The following is a 15845-nucleotide window of genomic DNA, read 5'->3' as shown; positions in this document are numbered from 1 at the left end:
AGAAGTCAAATTGTCCCTGTTTTCAGATGACATGATTGTATATTTAGAAAACCCCATTGTCTCAGCCCAAAATCTCCTTAAGCTGATAAGCAACTTCAGCAAAGTCTCAGGATACAAATTAATGTGCAAAAATCACAAGCATTCTTATACACCAGTAACAGACAAGCAGAGAGCCAAATCAGGAATGAACTTCCATTCACAATTGCTTCAAAGAGAATAAAATACCTAGGAATCCAACTTACGAGGGATGTAAAGGACCTCTTCAAGGAGAACTACAAACCACTGCTCAGTGAAATAAAAGAGGACACAAACAAATGGAAGAACATACCATGCTCATGGATAGGAAGAATCAATATCGTGAAAATGGCCATACTGCCCAAGGTTATTTATAGATTCAATGCCATCCCCATCAAGCTACCAATGAGTTTCTTCACGGAACTGGAAAAAACGGCTTTAAAGTTCATATGGAACCAAAAAAGAGCCCAAATTGCCAAGACAATCCTTAGTCCAAAGAACAAAGCTGTAGGCATCATGCTACCTGACTTCAAACTATACTACAAGGCTACAGTAACCAAAACAGCATGGTACTGGTACCAAAACAGAGATATAGACCAATGGAACAGAACAGAGTCCTCAGAAATAATACCACACATCTACAGCCATCTGATCTTTGACAAACCTGAGAGAAACAAGAAATGGGGAAAGGACTCCCTATTTAATAAATGGTGCTGGGAAAATTGGCTAGCCATAAGTGGAAAGCTGAAACTGGATCCTTTCCTTACTCCTTATACGAAAATTAATTCAAGATGGATTAGAGACTTAAATGTTAGACCTAATACCATAAAAACCCTAGAAGAAAACCTAGGTAGTACCATTCAGGACATAGGCATGGGCAAGGACTTCATGTCTAAAACACCAAAAGCAATGGCAGCAAAATCATAATTGACAAATGGGATATGATTAAACTAAAGAGCTTCTGCACAGCAAAAGAAACTACCATCAGAGTGAACAGGCAACCTACAGAATGGGAGAAAATTTTTGCAACCTACTCATCTGACAAAGGGCTAATATCCAGAACCTACAAAGAACTCAAACAAATTTACAAGAAAAAAACAACCCCATCAAAAAGTGGGCAATGGATATGAACAGACATTTCGCAAAAGAAGACATTCATACTGCCAACAGACACATGAAAAAATGCTCATCATCACTGGCCATCAGAGAAATGCAAATCAAAGCCACAATGAGATACCATCTCACACCAGTTAGAATGGCAATCATTAAAAAGTCAGGCAACAACAGGTGCTGGAGAGGATGTGGAGAAATAGGAACACTTTTACACTGTTGGTGGGATTGTAAACTAGTTCAACCATTATGGAAAACAGTATGGCGATTCCTCAAGGATCTAGAACTAGATGTACCATATGACCCAGCCATCCCACTACTGGGTATATACCCAAAGGATTATAAATCATGCTGCTATAAAGACATATGCACACGTATGTTTATTGCGGCACTACTCACAATAGCGAAGACTTGGAATCAACCCAAATGTCCATCAGTGACAGACTGAATTAAGAAAATGTGGCACATATACACCATGGAATATTATGCAGCCATAAAAAAGGATGAGTTTGTGTCCTTTCTAGGGACATGGATGCAGCTGGAAACCATCATTCTTAGCAAACTATCACAAGAACAGAAAACCAAACACCACATGTTCTCACTCATAGGTGGGAAATCATCAATGAGATCACCTGGACTCAGGAAGGGCAACATCACACATCGCGGCCTATCATGGGGAGGGGGGAGGAGGGAGGGATTGCATTGGGAGTTATACCTGATATAAATGATGAATTGATGGGTGCTGACTAGTTGATGGGTGCAGCACACCAACATGGCACAAGTATACATATGTAACAAACCTGCACATTATGCACATGCACCCTAGAACTTAAAGTATAATAAAATAAAATAAAAATAAAAATAAAAATAAAATAAAAAATAAAAAGTAAACAAAAAAAAAACTATAGCTACAATAATTTGTTAATTGGGACCACAAGCATGCACCACTATGCCCTGCTAATTTTTTTCTTTTTCTTTTTTGTAGAGATGGTGTCTCACTCTGTTGCCCAGGCTGGTCTTGAACCCCTGGGCTGACATGATGCTCTTGTATTGGCCTCCCAAAGTGCTGGGATTGCAGGCATGAGCTACTCTGCCGAGCCTTTCTTTTTACTTTTTTTTTTCTTTCTTTATGATTATTATTTTTTAAACAGACAGCGTCTCACTATGTTTCTCAGGTTGGAGTTGAATTCCTGGGCTCAAGTGATCCTCCAGCCTCACTTCCCAAGTAGCTAGTTGATAGTATAGTAATGTGCCATGCCACAGTGCCTGGTTGGGGCTGCAAGGTTCCTGTTGTAAAATCTGATAGTCTTAAGGAAATTCCTTTTTATATGATGAATCACTTTTCTCTTAATGCTTTTAAAATTATCTTTGTTTTTGACTTTTTAGAATTTGATCATATTGTATCTCAGTGAACATCTTTTTTTATTTATTTGGGGCTCTTTTGGCTTCGTGGATGTGAATACTCATTTCCCTCTCCAGATTTGGGTAGTTTTCTGTCATTATTTCTTTCCAATGATTTTTCTTTGAGTTTGTGGATTCTTTCTTTTGCCTGATTAAATCTGCTGTTGAAGTTTGTCATAGTTCATTCGTGTTGCTATCAAGGAATGTCTGAGGCTCAGGAATTTATAAAGGAAGGAAGTTTATTTGGCTTATGGTTTTGTAGGCTGTACAAGAAGCGTGATGCTGACATCAGCACAGTGAGGGCTTCAGGCTGCTTCCACTTTTTGTGGAAGGCAAATAGGAGCTGGTGTGTACAGAGATCACATGGCAAAAAAGGAGACAAGAGGGAGAAGAGGGAGGTGGCAGACTCTTATTCTCATTGTCAGTTCTCATTGGAACTGATAGAGTGAGAACTCACTCATTACTGCAAGGATGGCACCAAGGCATTCAGGAGGAATCCACTCCCATGACTGAAACACCTCCCATTAGGCCCCACCTCCAAGATTGAGGATCAAATTTCAACACGAGATTTGGAGGGGTCAAACAAATCAAACTATACTAAAGCTCCCAGTGGAATTTTTCAAGTTTAGTTATGTTCTTTAGCTGCAGGATGTTTTTTTGTTTTTTCTTGTTTTTATGTATTTCGTCATTTGTATGTTATTGTCCTGATTTTCTTTAGTTGTCCGTGTTTTCTTGTAGCTTACTGAGGTTTTTAAAGATGATTGCTTTCAATTTTTTGCCAGTCAGTTTACAGACAGTCATTTCTTTACAGTTGGTTACTCATGCTTAATTTTGTTCATTGGGTGGTATCAAGTTTCCCTGATTATTCTTGATCTTTGTGGCCTTGAATTTTTGTCTGCACATTTGAAGAAGTAGACTCCTTTTCTAGTCTTTACAGACTGGCTTCAGCAGGGAAAGGCCTTCACCTGTTAGCCTGTCCAGAGATTTTGGAGGGGCCATGAGATGGAGTCTGGGCAGCTTTGCCGCTAGAGTCCTTGGGCTGGCTGGCCTGGTACCTGGTTGCGTGGGGCCAGCCATGGGTATGCCGAGGTAGGCCTGGAGCAGCATCTACATGGGAAGGTCCAGTACTGAGTCCATGGTAGAGACCTGGAACCTGGGTTATTTAGGGTGGGACTGGATCTCATATCTATGGGGACCAGCTCACCGGGGCTCACCTGGGCTGGTGCAGGCCTGGTGCCTGGGTCTATGGGTATGTGCCTGGTGTTGAGTATTCGAAGGCCAGCCTAGTGCTGATCCTCACTGGGAAGTGTTAATGCTGTGCCCACAGGGCTGGTCCGGTGATAGAGTGGGCCTGGAATCTGACTTCTCAGGGGCCAGCCTGGAGCCAGGGTTCACTGGAGGAGGCCTGGTGCTAGGATCCATAGCAAAGTCAGGTGCTCATTTTACTCTCGTTTCCCCTTGTATCTCTCCCCCCATACTGCACTGCCTGGGATTCAGGAAGGGCTGATTGAATAATGTGAAACTGTTCTTACTCTCTTCACTGAGTCTTTTCTTATATTTCTGCTCCATTCAGGGAGTATGATTACTTACCGATAGATTAATTCGCATCCATGAAGGAGGTTATTCATGCATAGACAGTTGTTCAAATTGATGTTTCTGTCAAAGGATTAGCACTGGGAATTCCTATTCTGCCGTCTTACTGACATCACTCTTTGTTCTAACATTAATTTTTAAAATGCAGGAATGGCTATATTAATATCAGATAAAGTAGACTTCAGAGCAGAAAAAATTACTATGGACAATCAGTAACATTATATCATAATAAAACAAAGTAATTCACCAAGAAGATATAGCAATCCTAAATGTATATGCAACAGAGCTTCAGAATATGTGAAAGAAAAACTATTAGAGTTGAAAGGTAAAATAAATGAATTCACAATTATAGTTTGGGACTTCAACATGCCACTATCAGCAATTGAACTAAATAAAGAAACTAAATATAGGAAACTAAATGTAGAAAAGTAGAAAAATATGGAAAGAACCTATCAATTCTATCAACTAATTGCTATTTATAGAATATCCCTAACAGCTGCTGAAATGCATTATTTGCAAGTACATATATAATATTCACCAAAATAAACCATATCCTCCATTGCAAAACACACCTCACCAAATTTGAACAAACTGGACTTATATAAGGTATGTTCTATGATCGTAATGTAATAAAACTAGAAATTGATAACAGAAAGACAAGGAAATCTATAAACACTTGAAAATTATACATCACACTGCTGAGTAACCCATAGTCGAGAGATGAAGTTTCAAAGGAAAAACATACATAAAGCTGAATGAAAAGAAAAACACAAAATATCAAAGTGTGTGGGATGCAGCTAGAGCAGTGCTGAGAAGAAAATGTAAGCATTGGATGCTTATATGAAAAAAGAAGAAAGATCTTGAATGAATACTCCAAGTTCCTATTTCAATAACCCAGAAGAACAAAATAAACTGAAACTAAGTAGATGGAAGGAAATAATAAAAATGGAGCAAAAATTAATAAAATCAAAAATATAGAAACAACAGAGAGAATCAATAACATTAAAAACTCCTTCTTTGAAAACATAAATAAAATTGATAAATCTGCAGAAACCCTGAGAAAAATAAAAGAAAGAAGACGTATATCACCAATGTCAGAAATGAAACAGAAGCTCTCATTACAGTTCCTGTGGCTATTAAAAACCTAATAGAAGAATACTATAGATAACTTTATGCTCATAAATATGACAGTTTAGTAGAAATGGACCAATTTCTAAAAAACCACAAAGTATCCAAATGTAACCAACATGAAATAGACAACCGAATAGTCTTAAAACCATGAAACACATTGAAGGCGTCGCTAAAAAGCTCCTGAAAAAGAATTTCTGAGCCCTGATGGCTTCACTGGAGGATTTTACCAAAATGTTAAAGAATTAATCCTAATTGTACTCAATTTCTCCCAGATAGGAGATGAGAGGGAACACTTTCCTACTAATTTATGATGGCAGTAACTCTTTGATTCCCAAACCTGAAAAAGACGGTATCAAATTAAAAAACAAAAAGAATAAAGCCAAAAAACCCTCAACAACCCTATAGATTACTGTCTCTCATGAATTTAGATATAAAAATCTCCAACAAAATATTACATAAATCAAATTCAAAAGTGTATAAAAAGAATAATATGCCATGACCAAGTGAAATTTATTCCTGGTGTGCAAGGCTGATTTAGCACACCAAAACCAATTATTATAATCCACTGTATAAACAGGATAAAGATGAAAAAAACATGTTAACTAACACGGAGAAAGCACTTTACACAATTCAATACCCATTCGTAAAAAAAACTCTTAGTAAGTTAGGAGCAGAGGAGAGCTAGATAAAGCACATTTTCAAAAAACCTATAGAGAACATCTGTTTTTCACCATTAAGACTCAATGTATTCCCTGTAAATTCAGGATAAAAACAAAGATGTCTATTCTCACTATTGCTATGCAGCATAGTACTCCAAAGCCCTAGCCACTGCAAAAAGGAAAGAAAAAAATGCCATCCTTTTTTGCAGATGACATTGTTGTCCACACAGAAAATCTGAAGGAATCTTTAAAAAGGGACAAAAAATGAAACAAAACAACCCACCTCACTCCCAGAACTAGTAAGTGACTTCAGTAAGGTCTCAGGATACATGATCAACACACAAAGTTTAGTTACATATCTATATACTAACAACAGAATATGTGGAGGCTATTGATAAAATTAAAAACATAAGACTGTTTACAATTATCCAAAGAAAATAAAATAGGTAGATGCAAACTTAGGAAAACATGCAGGATCTGTATAAAATGAAAGAATATCTGTATAAAAGAATCTATATAAAAGAAACTTATAAAATGTTAATGAGCACAACTAAAGAAGACCTAAACAAATTGAGATATGTATTATATTAATGAATTGGAGGACTCAACATAGTAAAGGTGTCAATTCTGTTCAAATAGCGCTATATAGATTTAATGAGATTCCTATCACAATCCCACCAAAAGTTTTTGATGACATAGACAAACATTTTATAAATTTCTTATGAAAAGGCCTAACCCCCCGAATAACTAAAACAATCTTGGGGAAAAAAGAATAAGGTTAAAAGATTCACTCTGCTAATATTAAACCGTACTATATAGTTACTGTAATCAAGACAGTGTGATATTGTTGAAGGGTAGAGGTATAGATTAATGGGACAGAATAGGACCCAGAAATACAGCCACACAAATAAGCCTAAGTGATTTTTTTTACAAAAGTGCAAAAGCATTCCAGTAGAAGAAGGATAGCCTTTTAAACAAACGATGCTACATCGGTTGGATATCTACAGGCAACACATTGAACATTGGCCTAAATTTCACACCTTATGCAAAAAATTACAAAAAGTAGATAATGGACTTAAATATAAAACATGAAAGTATAAATTTGTTAGAAAAACTATAGGAGAAAATCTTCATGATTTAAGACTAGGCAACAAACCTTGAAAGTGACATCAGAAGTATGATCCAGGCTGGGTGCAGTGGCTCATGCCTGTAATCCCAGCACTTTGGGAGGCCGAGGCGGGCGGATCATGAGGTCAGGAGATCAAGACCATTCTGGCTAACATGGTGAAACCCCGTCTCTACTAAAAATACAAAAAATTAGCGTTGTCCTTCAGCAGGTAAGTGCTTAAGCAAGCTGGGATATCCATGCCATGGAATACCTACCTAGCAATAAAAAGGAAGAAGTTATTGATAACTATAACAACTTTGATGGATCTTCAGAGAATTATGCTGAGTGAAAAAAGCCAATCCCATAGGTTCCATACTGTATGACTATTTATTTAACGTTTGTGAAATGACCAAATTATAGAAATGTAGAAGAGATTAATGGTTACCAGGAGTTAAGGATGGGACAGAGGCAGGAGGGATTTGTGTGCAGCTATAAAAGGACAATGCAAGAGATTTTTGTGGTGTGGGACTTGTTCTGTATCTTGACTTTGGTGGTGGTCACATAAATCTACACGTGTGGTACCATTGCATAGAACTAAATACAGATACACGCAAACACACAAATGCACATGAGTGCATACAAAAACTCATGATATATGAATAAGGCCATTGGGTTGTATCAATGTCAATTCCCTGGTTATAGTATTTTACTATAATTATTCTAGATGTTACCATGAGCAGAAACTAAGTAGAGTAAAAGAGTTCTCTTTGTATTATTTCTTATAACTGCAGGCTAATTTCAATTATCTCAAAATAAAATGTCAAAAAGATTTTAGTACAGTGCCTGGCTTATAGGAATCACTTAATAAATAATGGCTGTCATCTTCATCATTCTCATCCTCCTCCTCATCATCATCATGACATTGTTATACTAGCTGAAAGTTGTGAGGCTGCTTTTTGATTGGAGACAGCTATATGTTGCCTTCTAAATAGTCATCTCATTAAACAGGTTTCCTGAATAGACCCTAATGCAGGGAACCTATGCTGCTTAAGAATGGAGATAGGTCCAAGAAATGGAGGAAGGTGGCCGGTTGCAGTGGCTCATGCCTGTCATCCCAGCACTTTGGGAGGCCGAGGCAGGCAGATCACTTGAAGTCAGGAGTTTGAGACCAGACTGGCCAATATGGTGAAACCCCGTCTCTACTAAAAATACAAAAATTCGCTGGGCATGGTGGTGCATGCCTGTAGTCCCAGTTACTTGGGAGGCTGAAGCAGGAGAATGGCTTGATCCTGGGAGGTAGAGCTTGCAGTGAGCTGAGATCATGCCACTGCACTCCAGCCTGGGCAACAGAGTGAGACTCCATCTCAAAAAAAAAAAAAAAAAAGAAAAAAAGAAATGGGGAAGGAGGTCTGCTGCATACAATACTAACTTTTTTATAAGCTGAAAGTTCGTTTTCAAATTTTTATTCTATTTTTTTGACCATATTAAAATGTTATACATCCTATTAGAGTGGAGAATTCCTCCATTTTGAATAAATTCCACTCACAGAATCATCTGTTTAAGAGATCTAAAAGACCAACATGTTTTTATTTCAAAGAAAAAATATGGGTATAAGCATAATTCTAGGATGGTTCCCATATTATGTGCCTGTTGGTGTTATGTCTATGCTTAGGTTACATTTTATGCAAAAGAGAATTTGCAGATGTAATTAAGGTCACTAGTCTATTGACCTTAAGTTGATCAAAAGGGAGATTATCTGTGTTGGCCCTACCTAATCACATAAGCACAGTAAATCTAGGGCTAGAGGTCAGAGACAGGGAAGTCAGAGATGTTCCAAGCAGGAGGGTGATTTTATATGTGAGAAATGCTTGGTTGCTGGTTTTAAAGAGGGAGGGAAGTACCATGTGGCAAGGGCCTTTCTGTAGCCTCCGGAAGCTGACAGTAGCCTTGGCCAGCAGCCAGCAAGGAGCTGAATAATACCAACAACCTGAATGAGCTTGAAAGAGGATCCCAGATTCAAGAGGGAACTTAGCCAAACTGGAGAAGTGTCTGAGTCAAACCTTAACCTTGTAGGCCTGTAGAAACTTGAGAGAAAGAAAGTCCAGAGCAATTGTTCTAGGATGGTGCAGTTTGCTGGCTCGGGAGCTAACACCAGAGCTGTCCCTAGGTACTGTGGATATGGGTCTTATTTTTTGGCCATCCAGACTCTGAGCTTTGTTCTGATTTTATGAAGAACATCTCACTATGGAAGATGAAATTGCCAACACTTGGTTTCTAAGCTTCCCTTGCAGTTGGGCTGTATGCCTTACCTTGGCTTTCCTCATTAGATGTACCTGCCCCAGTGTCACTGGAATGTTGGGATTGTGAAGGACCCTCTCTCTGCTGCAGGGACTGCAAAGTCAAGGTCATGGGGCAGCATGACCACAGGGCTAGTGGTGGTGTCCAGGGGTCAGTTGAAGCCACTCTTGTTGGGGTTCCTTCCTTTCTCACTTCTTTCATTTATTCAGTAAGTTAATATGTAGTATTGCCAACACAGTTGGGTGCTGCAGCCAAAGATAGAACAAGTAGGACAGAGCTCACTGTACTGTAAGCCTCAATGTCTAGTTTTCAGCAGTTGGAGCAACAGCGTTTGCACTAGACCACTTGCATCAAAACTTTGGGCATAATTCTACTTTCTCTGACCTTGGTTTTCTAGCTTTTCTGGCAGTTTTGTGAATTTCCCCATTTTTCTGCTTAAAATCAGACTGAGCTGTTTCTGTTGCTTTAGCTAATAATATTAACTGATACTCTAGGTGTGGATAACACAAAATCCAGAGACAAGTCTTAGAAGATAAATTTTATTAGTGAATGGATTTTGGAATTTTATAATGAAAACAACCAGAAAGATACATCTGGGTAATATTTGAAACTATAACAATGACTAAGTATGTTTTAGGTCCTGTTTTAAGCTATAGACTTTCTCCATCACTTTTTATTACTTCTTTGTAGAATCCCAGAGCTGAAGGGACTCAGCCATCACCTACTCTGGCCTCTTCCTTTTACACAAGCCACTTTCTTTAGGATTCCTTCCTTCCTTCTTTCTTTCATTCATTCAATAAGCTAATACGTGGTGTTGTCAACAATTGGGTGCTGCAGCCGGAGATACAACAGTGAGTAGAACAGAGCTCTTGTCTTCACTGAGCTCACAGCCAAGTTGCGGAAATAGATAAGTAAGGAAGCAATTTTAATACTATATGAAAAATGCAGATTAGGGGACTTAACCTGGTTTGGGGGGATTAGAGAAGGAGTCCTGAAGGAGGCAAGGAGTGTGCTGATATCTAAAGGTTTGAGTAGAGCTTGAGTAGATGAAAAGTTGGAGTGCAAAGAGGGCTCCAGGAAGAGGAAATAGATACGCAAAGATAGGGAAGATATAAGGAGATCCTCGTGCTAGGGAATAGCACTAGTGATTTGTCAGGGCCAGGACTTGAACTGAGGGATGGTAGAAGATCACACGGACCATCCCTTGGAGGGCATCATGTATGATATCAGGGAGTTTGGGCTTTTTCTGGGGGGCAATGGGGAGACATTGAAGGGTTCTAAGGAAGGAAGTCATAGTTAGATCTGCATATTAGGAAGCTTACCCTTGGCTGCAGCATGGAGACCAAATGGAAGGAGGAGCAAATGTGGAGTCAAGGAGACTGTGGCTGTTAGTCAGAGGCCCCTTTTGTGCTGAGGACTACACTTGTGTGAAATTCACAACAAAGATCCCCTGCTGAACATTGGCCCATCTCAGGCTTGGCAAGCCCAGAGTTAAGGACCCCATTAATTCTTGGGCAGAGCTTCAGAAGTCAGCTAAAGGCCTTAGGATTAGGGTTGTCAAGTGACCTCCAGGGTCTGAGCTTTCCTCCTCTCTTACCTCCTTTCCAGGGTTCTGCCCCAGAAGGCGCAGCTATTGCTTCAGCAGTACTGGCTCCTTCTGAATCTTCCCAGCCATGACCAAAAGGCAGCTCAGGTCAAAGGAAAGGGCAGGGTTTCTCTCTAGCTCTCTTGTGCTCAGGGTCGTCTCATACTTTGTTGTCTGTGTTGCTAAGGTGGTGTCCATTTCTGCAGTATGATATTTCTCAAAAAACCCCTTCACTTTCCACCCCCAAAGCTTCCCATCCTAACCCTTGTTTTCAATTTGCTTATTTTCCAGTTTCTGCTATTTGAACTATGCACAACCTCACCCTTTGAAGAAAAAGGTTCCCAACATTTTTCATATAAATGTCATAACAATTTGTGAACATGAGAAAAAATGTGCAGTACTTTTTAAAAAGATACAGAATTTTATATTCTCTCCAGTCTTTTAAGTTTTAATTTTAAGAATTCAGTCATCTTTGGAGTATGAAAGGAATATTTTCTCCTGCAGAGTCCTTTTAAAAAGCAAAAACTTATTGTTCGAAACTCACTTAACCACTCTGATATTTTGTAGTTGGTTTTAAAATATCGTTTTATTCTGTTTACACTCAGTGAAAACACACTGGCAGATACAGAAAAGCATGAAGAGGAGAAATAAAATCATTAGTCACCCCATTGCCAAATAAAACATTTTAGTAGATTCCTTATATATATTTTTGTTCTATGCAATAATTTTTTCTTTTTACAAAATTAATGCCATACTCTTTTACATTCTGCTTTTTTTTTTTTTTTTTTTTTGAGACGGAGTCTCGCTCTGTCACCCAGGCTGGAGTACAGTGGCCGGATCTCAGCTCCCTGCAAGCTCCGCCTCCCGGGTTACGCCATTCTCCTGCCTCAGCCTCCCGAGTAGCTGGGACTACAGGCGCCCGCCACCTCGCCCGGCTAGTTTTTTGTATTTTTTAGTAGAGACGGGGTTTCACCAGGTTAGCCAGGATAGTCTCGATCTCCTGACCTCGTGATCCGCCCGTCTCGGCCTCCCAAAGTGCTGGGATTACAGGCTTGAGCCACCGCGCCCGGCCTACATTCTGCTTTTTAAAGATTCTACTATTTTCATTTAGTTAGCAATGCTATGCAAACAGGATTTTAAATACTTGCATAATAGGCCATGGTTTAAATATACCAATATCTCATTATTGGGTATACACCCAGGGGAATATAAAGCATTCTACCATAAAGACATATGTATGTGAATGTTCGTTGCAGCACTGTTCACAATAGCAAGAGCTTGGAATCAGCCTAAATGCCCATTAATGACAGACTGGATAAAGAAAATGTGGTACATATATGCCATGAAATATTATGCAGCCATAAAAAAAAAGAATGAGATCATGTCTTGCATGGGAACATGGATGGAGCTGGAGGCTGTTACCCTTATCAAACTCACACAGAAACAGAAAACCAAATACCACATGTTCTCACTCATAAGTGGGAGCTAAATGATAAGAACTTATGAACACAAAGAAAGAAACAACAGACCCTGGGGTCCACTTGATGGTGGAGAGTGGGAGGAAGGAGAGGAGCAGAAAAGATAATTATTGAGTACTGGGCTTAATGCCTGGGCGATGTAATGTTACGTACAACAAACCCCCTTGACACGTGTTTATTTATATAACAAACCTTCACATGTACCCCCGAACCTAAAATAAAAGAAAAAAATATTTAGATCCCATTAAATAAATAAATAAATATATCAACAATCAGTAACTGCTGGCAACTTGAACAATTTAGTATTAAGTAGGCATTTGTGTCATTTATTAAATTATTATATATTCATGTGCACAATATTTATTATTTTATATAAAAATATAAACCAAAAATGGCCCACAATTTTACCCGCTGGATAACCCTGATTGACATTTAAAAATAATAAAACCCACATGGTTAGAAAATTCAAGCAGAAATCTACACAAATGTACAAAGATGAAAACCAGAAACTCCCTCTTCCTTCTGCCTCCCAGACCTTACCCCCACAAAAGTTAAAATTTCTTGTGATTTTTTCCAGATATATTTATCTATTTATAGATGTTTCAAATTTTATGCAAGAGATTATATGCTACACACTGTTCTGTACCTTATTTTTTTCTCTTAAGAGTCATTTTTGGTGATCTTTGTGCAGCATTTCTTAAAGTGGTGCATCCCTAGTTCAATAAATGCATCTTTAATTCCACCTCTGTTAGTCAGTCATGCCTGCAGTATCATTGGCTCTTTTGCTGGGTTCTTAGATGTGAGATAAACAGATATACCACCTACATGTCTCTGGTCTCCACCATCCCTATTTCTCCAGCTCGTAACCCCTACCCGCATGCCAGAAGGACCCTGACCCTCAGTTGCCACCATCCCTATTTCTCCAGCTCGTAACCCCTACCTGCATGCCAATAGGACCCTGACCCTCAGTCTCCACCGTTCCTATTTCTCCAGCTCTTAACCCCTACCTGCATTCCAGTAGGACCCTGACCCTCAGTCTCCCTAGTCTTTTTGGTTATATGAGGAGGCCCCAGGGATTGTGACATAAGTGCACAGCCACTTTTCCTTTGGCCTCTATTTCTCATGCCCAAAGTCCTTTGAAAGTGCTGCCTACTACTGCCCCAAGGCTAATGTCCTCCTCTTATGCCCAGGGCACTGTCTCCCAGGGTGAGCCAGTGGATCTAATTAGTTTGCTCAGAACTGCTAAGGATTTGCGTACACATGTGTACACAAATGTATCCATGGGTGTATTCAAAGTAATAACATATAGTCTCTCCAAGAGTCAGTCCTCTCAGCTGCTGGCTTCTTCCACATAACCAGTATCATTCTAACATATAACCATCCATATTCTTACTCATGTGTACTTTTGTGTGAACATTTGTCTGGAAGGGAGGAAGCCTTTATTTTGACTGGAGATGATTATGCCTTCTGAATTGCTGTGTTTTCCACGGAGTGGCAATGAATTTTCATAGTGGCAGCTGGATGGGAACACATTACATTTTGATAAAGAAAAAGAATAATTATTTGACCTGTAACCTGAGTTTCTAAGTTGTCTATCTCAAGGCAGAAGAAAAAAAAATGAATGAAGGAAAGATGGAACGAAGGATGGAAGGAAGCTGGAAGGAAGGAAGGAAAGAAGGAAAAATTCCATCTTTGTTAGGCCACAAAGCTTACGGGTTTCCATTGTAGCCATTGAAAAAATTAGCTAAGGCCATGTCCTCCAGATTGAAGGTCAGCAAAGCCATTGTCTTTGCATCCAGAGCTATTTTTGAGGCTGCTACTGCTGCCACCTCTGTTGTCACTGTAATCATCTCCTCCTCCTCATTACTACTGGGATTACTATTATTATTTGGATTACCATTCCAGATACATGCTAAGGGAATCAAGTAATCAAAAAATTTGTTTGAGTGTACATTGTGAAACATACTTTTGGAATGATTCCCTGAGAAAGTTGGGTGCAGAATGCAAATATTTTGAATGGACTTATCTTAAAGTTGTACTGCTTTTTTTCCTTGTCATTTTAAAACCCTTAATACGAATAAATTGTTTGTATAGTGAGGCTTTTTTAAATCCTTAGATAAGAAATACATGGTTTGAAAGCAGAGAATAAAAACATGAATGATAATGTCCTCAATGCCCAGAAGAAAGTCCTTGCTGCTGCTCCTGGACAGGCATTATAATCGGCTATTTGGCGTGTTTATTTCAGGCTGCAGATAGTGGATAAAAGTGGCTGGTTGGTTGCCAGCACATGACTTAGTTGCCAAATGGAGTGTTTAGTACTTGTTACATTTGACTTATATCACAAGTTCTTCCCATTAATAGTCTGCTGGTGATAACCTACTTGGCTTTTCATGTGGTTACTTTGAAACAGCCACTTGACAACATTTGGCATATCACAAACTTTAATACTGAAATAAAGGAGTGAGTGAATGGCTACATGGGATCTGCCATATACTGATACGGTGCTTGGTGCAGAATAGGCTCCCCAGTAAATGTCTGTTTAATCAATGAATTCATCTTGCATAATATTTCCCTGGTTCAGTGTACCAAGTTCAAGCCTATTGACCTGAGATCTAAAAGGCTGGTAAAAGGGATAGAAATACAAAGAAATAATAGTGCTTACATATGTATCAGAAGGGCTTACCTTTGTATGGAGGGAGATACTCTGCTCCTCTGTATCACCATTTAAATACAGAGAGTTGAACTATATGGAGAAATGAAGATTTCATCAAAATGGCCTTGAGTCTAACCTCAAAGCATAACCTCATACTGACAATTTCTATCATTTCAGGTCTTTTTTTTCTTCTTTTTTTTTTATTAATAGATCCACTTCAGGAATTTTGGCCCAGGATATGTAATCAAATATGCATTAAAATATTGATTTTTATTTTTAGATTGAAAACTTGCAAGAACAACTTAGGGATAAAGACAAGCAACTGACCAACCTGAAAGACAGAGTGAAGTCCTTGCAGACGGATTCCAGCAATACAGATACTGCACTGGCAACGCTAGAGGAAGCTCTGTCAGAGAAGGTGAGCATGCACTCAAAAACTGGGGAATCAGGATGTGGGGAAACAGAGTTGGGGAAAGTTAATCCAAATGCATTTAAATGTGCCTGCTTTTCTTCTTTTGCTAACACTACCTTTAGTCCCAGCTGGTCCTTGTTCTCCCCACACAAGCCCTCTTCAGTGGACTTGGCACACTATAGCCAGGGGCATTTTCTGAACTGCAAATCTGATTACATCCCAGCCTTGGCTCTCCTTAAAAACCTTCACTAGCTTGCCGTTGCTCTTATGGTGACATAAATTGAAATCCTTTACCTGGCCCCCAGGGTCCCGTCTCCCATCTGATCTGGCAAGCCCCCACATTGTGTGCCTGCTCCCTCCCTCATTCTTTCTTTCATTTCCAGCCTCATTCCCCATCTCTCT

General features: G+C 39.1%; 1 protein-coding gene across 1 annotated transcript in view; it reads left to right on the top strand.

The window, feature by feature from the left end:
• Positions 1-15845, top strand: part of ERC2 (ELKS/RAB6-interacting/CAST family member 2) — a 1005625-nt gene that overhangs the window by 469374 nt on the left and 520406 nt on the right. The window contains exon 8 of the mRNA XM_033210156.1: positions 15312-15449. Within this exon, the coding sequence (XP_033066047.1) occupies positions 15312-15449 (138 nt within the window). The remainder of the gene's footprint in view (positions 1-15311; positions 15450-15845) is intronic.

Source organism: Trachypithecus francoisi, unplaced genomic scaffold, assembly GCF_009764315.1.
Source record: "Trachypithecus francoisi isolate TF-2019V2 unplaced genomic scaffold, Tfra_2.0 Lachesis_group0, whole genome shotgun sequence".
Lineage (NCBI taxonomy): Eukaryota > Metazoa > Chordata > Mammalia > Primates > Cercopithecidae > Trachypithecus > Trachypithecus francoisi.
This window is presented reverse-complemented; position numbering and strand designations above follow the sequence as displayed.